This window comes from Triticum aestivum, chromosome 1B (genome assembly GCF_018294505.1).
Source record: "Triticum aestivum cultivar Chinese Spring chromosome 1B, IWGSC CS RefSeq v2.1, whole genome shotgun sequence".
Lineage (NCBI taxonomy): Eukaryota > Viridiplantae > Streptophyta > Magnoliopsida > Poales > Poaceae > Triticum > Triticum aestivum.
In genome coordinates, this window is record NC_057795.1 from 632142899 (window position 1) to 632150857 (window position 7959).

The 7959-nt window shown below is 47.9% G+C and overlaps 1 protein-coding gene across 1 annotated transcript; it reads left to right on the top strand.

Moving 5' to 3' along the window:
* The first annotated feature begins 5809 nt into the window (after positions 1 to 5809).
* Positions 5810 to 7587, top strand: LOC123097578 (AP2/ERF and B3 domain-containing protein Os05g0549800-like). The gene has a single exon (XM_044519358.1). The coding sequence runs from the start codon at positions 6137 to 6139 to the stop codon at positions 7385 to 7387; it is 1251 nt and encodes a 416-aa protein (XP_044375293.1). The 5' UTR covers positions 5810 to 6136; the 3' UTR covers positions 7388 to 7587.
* Positions 7588 to 7959: the final 372 nt, after the last annotated feature.

Consider the following 7959-nt stretch of genomic DNA (forward strand, 5'->3'; position numbering starts at 1 on the left):
TCATGCTTATCGCAATGCTCTATTTCTTGTGAACTTAATACCTCGAGATGCATGCTAGACTGCGGTTTGGGGGGTGGGGTGTTATTATTAATAGATGCAGTTGGATTAATGGTCTACTTGTCACAGACATAATGTCTATATGAGAGTATACCATGAATGATCATAGTCATAAATATTTCAATATTAATTGTTGTCCAACTATAATATGTTTACCATGCCACTTACTTGTTTGAGAGAGCGACGTCAGTAGTGAACCTATGGCCCCTTGGGTCTGTTCTCCTTTACCGAAAATAAATATTTTCCTTGCTGCCCTATTTTATTTTTGCTACCAATTATCACTGTCTATTGCCTTTAATTTTGTGACTAGCAAGACAAGCTATTGACAACCCTCTTGCCATGTTGGGGACAAGTTGTTCTTTGTGTTATGTGTAGGTTCTTTTTACTTATTCACTGGGAGAGCTCCTACTGTATTGATAACCTTGCTTCTCAAACTAAGCGAAATACCTGCCGCTGGGCTACTTCACCCTTACATTGGGGGAATCCCAACAACTCCTGCAGGAGCAAGCAGTATCAACAACACTAAAAGAGTGAATTGTAATTTTCCTTTTCCTACCATTAGTAATCCGGTGAAGGTAAGTAGTGTTTTGGTCACCTATATATGAGTAGCCATCATTCGTTAGATTGTTGCAACCAAAATAATTCTTCAATCGTAAGAATCTCATTAATTTCAAAACGCAAGGAAGTTCTCCTACTTTAAAGATCAAGACCGATTTCACCAAGCTCTTCCAGGTTTTCTATAACCAACATGTCCTCTTTAATTTCCTTTTTTTCTTTTTAGCATGGCCAAAGGAATTAGATCCCTTACCTTATGAAATTTCTTAAAACTTATCAATTTCTTAAAAAAACTGGGTATCCCAACTATCCAGGAGCTTTCATGGCGACATCAAATGTGTGGTACAAAGAGTGATCATGGTAGTGTGCCCCGCATCTCCAACAGTGGTGCTGCATATCATAAAAAAACCTTCATAATTAGAGACACTATGTTCCTATTATTGCTCAACTGTTCAACTCAGAGCACCAAAGGAAAAGAGGTGTCAAAGAAGGAAGGTGGAGGAGAGGATGCTTACGTGGCGGCGGAAAACGGATGAGGTGCATCAAAAGATGACATAGTGCATTGATTCCAAAAATAGTGGACAACACTGTGGCCTCTCCTGGTGGCTCTAGCCATGATCCTAATCTGGACCTGATCAAGGGGTGGGTAGTTAAGGGAGAAGAGGTGATGTGACTCCATGTCCGCTTGAAGCTACCTTCCGTTGTGGAAGGGGCATGGAGGAAGTGGGGTGGCGTGGGCCAGGAGCGCGCCTATGGCGCCGGTCCTGGTGTCTTCATCACCCAGCAAATAGATGCGTCTCGGTGGGTAGCGCTGCTCGAGATCAAGATTGCGAGACAGGCTCCTCCCATCGAGGTCGAGGTCGGGAAGGGGCGACACCGCTTGAGGTTGCATTCAGCCGCTGGAGGTTTCAGGAGGGCTGGTTTGGGGGAATGAGAGGTCGGGGAGGGGCACAGGCGCTGCGAGAGTGGGAGCAGTTAGGCATAATGCAAGGAACATGCGGAAGTTGCCTATGCACCATAGACTGGGTCTCTGATTACCTTGGAGCTACATGGGCTCTTTCGGGCCACTAAACCATAGAGCTCCAAAATTTCTACAGGAGTAGTAGTTCATCTAACAGCCTTTCGGTTTTGGCCCATACTGAATTAGACAGAACATTGTTCTGGGACAAGAATAGTACACACCTAGTTCTCGTTACGTATGCTTTATTGACCAAAAGTAAGGATAAATGCCCCCAAAATGTGATTGGACGGCCAAAAATGTTGAATGCATGAGAGGTCTGGAAAGTAGTTCGATTCTACTGTCCTAAATGTGTTATCAGGGTAGTTCCCTCGAAATCACTAATTAAGGAGTACTCCTTGCGGAGATCACTCCAACTTCCCCAGGTTGCGACAAGTGGCGTGCCACATGTGCGCCACTTGTCGCAACCTAAGAGTTTTTCCCTTTTTCGTAGATTCGTTTATTCAAAATGTTTTATCTCTTAAACCGTGCGTTCAAATCTCGAACCACTTTTGCCATTGGATTCCTCACGTCGAGATCTTCAAAACTAGATCCCATTTTGATAGGTTTTGACGAACTTTTTTTTCACGAAAAAACCGAACGAAAAAAACCGACGAAAAAACCGAGCCGGAAACACGGGTCTTTTTCCCTTTTCGAAAGAGGCATGCCCATGCCTCTGACGAAAGTACAACCGTGCCTCTCGTGAAAGAAAGAAAAACAGAAAACACATTTTTTTCCTTTTTCGAAAGAGGCACGCCCGTGCCTCTCGCGAAAGCACAACCGTGCCTCTGGCGGAAGCAAAACCGTGCCTCTCGCCAAAAAAAAAACAGAAAACGCGTTTGTTTTCCTTTGCGAAAGAGGCACGCCCGTGCCTCTCGCGAAAGCACAACCGTGCCTCTGACGGAAGCAAAACCGTGCCTCTCGCGAAAAAAAACAGAAAACACTTTTTTTCCCTTTGCAAAAGAGGCACGCCCGTGCCTCTCGCGAAAGCACAACCGTGCCTCTGTCGGAAGCAAAACCGTGCCTCTCGCGAAAGAAGAAAAAAAAACAGAAAACGCGTTTTTTCCCTTTCCGAAAGAGGCACGCCCGTGCCTCTCGCGAAAGCACAACCGTGCCTCTTGCGGAAGCAAAACCATGCCTCTCACGTAAAAAAAATGCATTTTTTTCCGCAATTTTTTTTAAAAAAAAATTGTCCAAAAAGATAGGGAAGACCGGTAGAAAACCAAAGCGTCAAAAAAACCCGAAAAAAACCTTTTAAAAAAGCCGAAAACATGTGCGTAAAAATAATAAAAAAATCCGGAGGAAGCGCCCAGAACGCGACACGTGGCGAATGATTGTGAGCGTGCCAATTGGCGATGATCGTTGCGAGGCTCCCGAAGGAGCGCTCGTTAATTAGTTGCTCCCTAGTTCCCTTGATTTGTAGATGAACATTTTGAAGGCTGGGCCATGTTATGGCCCCACTCAAATTCTCTAACCGCAGTAGTTTCTTGATATATATATTCAGAAAAATACTTCATATTTTAAATTTGTGCACAGATCATTACGAAGGATAAATTTGCCTCAACTCATAAAATAAAATAAAATCTGGGTCCACCCCACATTTCCTTCATCGTGTTCCTGAAGCAAGATGTTTGTGTTGACCACGTATTGTATTACACGGTGGTAAACTACCAAGAGATTAGCTGATACCCATTGCCAACTTCCAATTCTCTGTGGACCAGAATTTAATGAGGATGCACTGCAGTCCCACTCGCTGTCCAAACATGCAAGAAAGTCTCCGGTCTGGGTCGACGCGTGCTGTTTTTCTTATGCTTTTATAATTTGTACACATAACATAATTCAACGATCTTTCTTGCAAAAGTAGATATATATCACATGTTCTACATCCACTTGATCAAGTCCAAGAGCCTTGAGGTGGACTTTGCGGTGCCAAGTCTTGCACCAAGTCGTCGTCTGTGGCAATTACTCTACTGCCTGCTTCCCACACCAGCTTGAAAACATGCAGGGTCACCTAATGACAGCGCAAGCAGGCACGGATACGTAGCAACCAGCCTGACCATGCATGCAGCTAGATGATTTATTTTCTTTCTCGTATTTTTTGTAGTATAATATATCGGCCATAGATCTTGAGACTATGAACTGATTAAACTCTGTGGGCTCATCTATACTATCCAGCTACATAGGTTGTAGGGATTCTAAAAAAACAGATAGAACTAGCACGTACCAGAATAACAGCGCGTCGGTGTTTCCTACCCTAGCCGCCGCCGCCAGGCGACTAGGGCGAGGCACTTTTTTCCTCCGATCTCCATCGGTCGGTGCGCTGGCCCTCTCTCCCTTCGGCTGCTGCTCCGGCGGCAGGAGGGAGGGGGGACCCCGTTCCTCCGCTCTGTAGTTAGGTTTTGGATTTGTAGGTCGTGGTGCGTCGTTGGGGTGGTGGGAGCGGCGCCCGGACGAATAAATCTGCCTCAACCCGACTCCCACACCGGCGGTGTCCTTCATGGCGGCGTCTCGGAGTTGATGGCATCGTGTCTCTGTCGATCCCTCAGATCGACATCGTTAGGGTTCATGGATGGTGTTGACGAGGCGGCGGCGGCGACTCCATCAGGTGTGTCTCTCCTTCTGCTCTGTCCCCGTTGCTGTGGCGTTGTCTCTGACGTCATGGTGGAACAGGGAGGTTTTGTCGTTCAGGAGTACGCGCAGGCGGTTGTCTACGCAAGTGACAGCTGGAAGATGGAGTATCTTGTGTTGGGTCTGTGGTCGAAGGCAGGCAGTTCTGGTTTCCTTCTCCGACGTCGTCGTCATGCGAGGGTGTCAGTTCTGAAGTTCGATGGCGTGTCCGGGGACATGTTGCCCCGGTACGATTCTTTCAACGGCTATGGTTTTGCTTTTGGCAAACTACTTTGGATGTCCGTAAAGCTACTGATCAGCGATGGAGCCGCGTCGAGCTTGGACGAAGAGGTGATCTGTCTTTTTACCCTTTGGTGGCCGCTTCGGTGGTGTCGAAGGAAAGGGACAGGCGCTGGTATTTTGATAGGATTTTTCTATCTTTTCAGTCATATATGGTCGGTGCTTACGTGCCTTGTAACTTGATCTTTATTTTATATAAATGAGACACGTATTACCATGCAAAAAAAAAGCTACATAGGTTGTACTCAGGGGCCCTGTCTATACCACTTGTCGACTTTATTGTACTGGTAATTTAAGAGTCAACTTGTTCCAAACTATATAAATACGCACACATATATATAATGGTCTGTTGAAACGGTCCGTCGATTGCCTGCTAAAACCCAACGCTAGCTGCCGCCTTGATCACAAATATCATATTGGTGCAATGTAATTTTTTCATAGACTCAAGATCTATGGTTAATTAGTAATTGTTGCTTCGTATTTTTGGTGATGAAGAAATTCCATGCACGTACGGTGAATAGTCAAGAAATATCAAGAATATCAAATAGGAGTCGACAAATCGATCGACTGATGCGGACATGCATACCCATCGATCTAGAACACCCAGAAAATTCTACGGCACCATTGGCGTCATCGTTTACTATGAGTGACCGGCACACAACAACGTATTACCTGTTGCATAAGCACCAAAACAGAAATGGTTCAGCAGCTAGCTCAGCTCACACATTTTGTTCTTCCACTTGTAGGCGTTACTAAGAGGAGGAGATGCGTTACTTGGCGTGCTACTACTTCTCTTCCTCCCAAACCAAGTTAAAACTAGAAGGCAACAAAAGGGAATGCAAGGATGGCACACTGAGTTTCTCACGCAACCACACAATACCATACTGTGTGCGTAGCATGGCCAACGGGCGTGTTCATCTCCATCATCATCCTCATCGTCGTCTTCGATCTTTTTATATTGAGATATTTCCTTTCCATGAATGCCATAAAATATCCCCACACCAACATAAGCGCCCATGAGGCCTATATAAATAATATCTAATATTTGAATTAGAATCCAAAGTTCAATTTTTTTTAAAACAATACTAATATCTACTCCCTCTATAAAGAAATATAAAAAGCTCTTATATATTTCTTTACGGAGGGATGCTATACATATATAAAACAACTCTAGCATGTATTACAAAAAGGTGTGGCTAGATCTCGGTCGACCAAGACATAACCAAGTCTTAATCAAGTGACACAACGTATAAAAGAAAGAAAGAAAAAATTCACAGAAAATTTTGCCCGGAAAAAGAAACAATAGTATGTATAGTATGTATGCGTGTATATCCATTATGTACTACACACATATGAAAGACAAAACAAAACCAAATGCCCATGTGTAGAAATAGTATATGGAACAATAGAATATGGTGCAGTTGATGTATGCACTGGCTAGCTTAGCCACACACTCACACTCGACCTCCAGCTCCTCTCCTCATCTTCCTATATAACACACGCACTTGCCTCTGCTGCTCCTCTACCTACCTATACTGCCTCCATTTCCACACAGCCTTTAGCTAATTAAGCTACACTCTTCGTAGCTAAGCATCTTCTGGAGTTCTCCGTGGTGATCAGATGGACAGCGCGAGGAGCTGTCTCGTGGACGACGTGAGCAGCGGCGCGTCCACGGGCAAGAAGGCCTCTCCGGCGGCGGCCGGGCCGGCGACCAAGCCGCTGCAGCGCGTCGGCAGTGGGGCCAGCGCGGTCATGGACGCGCCGGAGCCAGGCGCGGAGGCAGACTCCGGCCGCGTCGGCAGGCTGCCGTCGTCCAAGTACAAGGGCGTGGTGCCGCAGCCCAACGGGCGGTGGGGTGCGCAGATCTACGAGCGCCACCAGCGCGTCTGGCTGGGCACGTTCACGGGGGAGGCCGAGGCTGCGCGCGCCTATGACGCGGCGGCGCAGCGCTTCCGCGGCCGCGATGCCGTCACCAACTTCCGCCCGCTCGCCGAGTCCGACCCCGGCGACGCCGCCGAGCTCCGCTTCCTCACCGCCCGCTCCAAGGCCGAGGTCGTCGACATGCTGCGCAAGCACATCTACCCCGACGAGCTCGCGCAGTACAAGCGCGCCTTCCTCGCCTCGGCGGCGTCGTCCCCTACGTCGTCTTCGTCAGCTCCCGCCTCGTCGGCTCCTTCAGCCGCGGCGCCCTCCGCGGCGGCGCGGCGCGAGTACCTGTTCGACAAGACGGTCACGCCCAGCGACGTGGGGAAGCTGAACCGGCTGGTGATACCGAAGCAGTACGCCGAGAAGCACTTCCCACTGCAGCTCCCTTCTGCCAGCGCCGTCGTGCCAGGCGAGTGCAAGGGCATGCTGCTCAACTTCGACGACGCGGTCGGAAAGATGTGGAGGTTCCGGTACTCGTACTGGAACAGCAGCCAGAGCTACGTGCTCACCAAGGGGTGGAGCCGCTTCGTCAAGGAGAAGGGCCTGCACGCCGGCGATGCGGTCGGGTTCTACCGCTCCGCCTCCGGCAACAACCAGCTCTTCATCGACTGCAAGATCCGGTCCAAGTCCACGACGACGACGACGACGACCTTCCTTAACGCGGTGGCCGCCCCGTCGCCGGCACCGGTGACGAGGACCGTGAGACTGTTCGGCGTCGACCTTCTCGCGGCACCGGCGCCCGAGCACGAGGAGTACGGCATGGCCAAGACAAACAAGAGATCCATGGACGCCAGCGTAGAGGCGCCCACTCCGGCGCACGCGGTCTGGAAGAAGCGGTGCGTAGACTTCGCGCTGACCTATAGACTTGCCACCGCCCCAGAGTTCCCGAGGTCAAGAGATCAACTAGAAGGAGTACAAGCAGCAGGGAGTACATTTGCTCTATAGACTTGTCACCACTCGCCGCACAGTGCCCGGGGTCAAGAGATCTGCTGGAATCAGCAAAACCAATACTCTTGACCGACTAACATTCACGTAATAGTAGTGTAGTATATGTAGCGGTTTTTTCTTCTCGGGAAAAATGTTCCGAATTGTTCATCAAACATTATTATAAAAAAACAAGAACATCAGAAGTAATGGGAGTTGCATCCAGACCTATAGACTACCTAACGACGACTATAAGCACTCAAGCAAACTGAAGACGCACCGCTGTTTTTTTTATCACCCCCACCGAAGCTAGGCAAACCTTGTTGTAGTAAACAGTCGCCAGGTTTTTGTGTTAAGGCCTCAAAGTACCCGTGCATCCATACAACAACGATCGATAATGAAGAAAAATATAAAATGAAAGAATCTAACCTGTAGACACACGGACACCGTACAAATGAATACCAAATTCAACACTACCTGCGTCCGGACCGGCTCAGTAGTAGCCTCGGGCGCGTTCATTTGTTTCTTTCTTCTTTGCTTCTTGGTTCATTACTTTCTTTTTCTTTTTGCTTTTTTGTTTATATTTTGTGAAA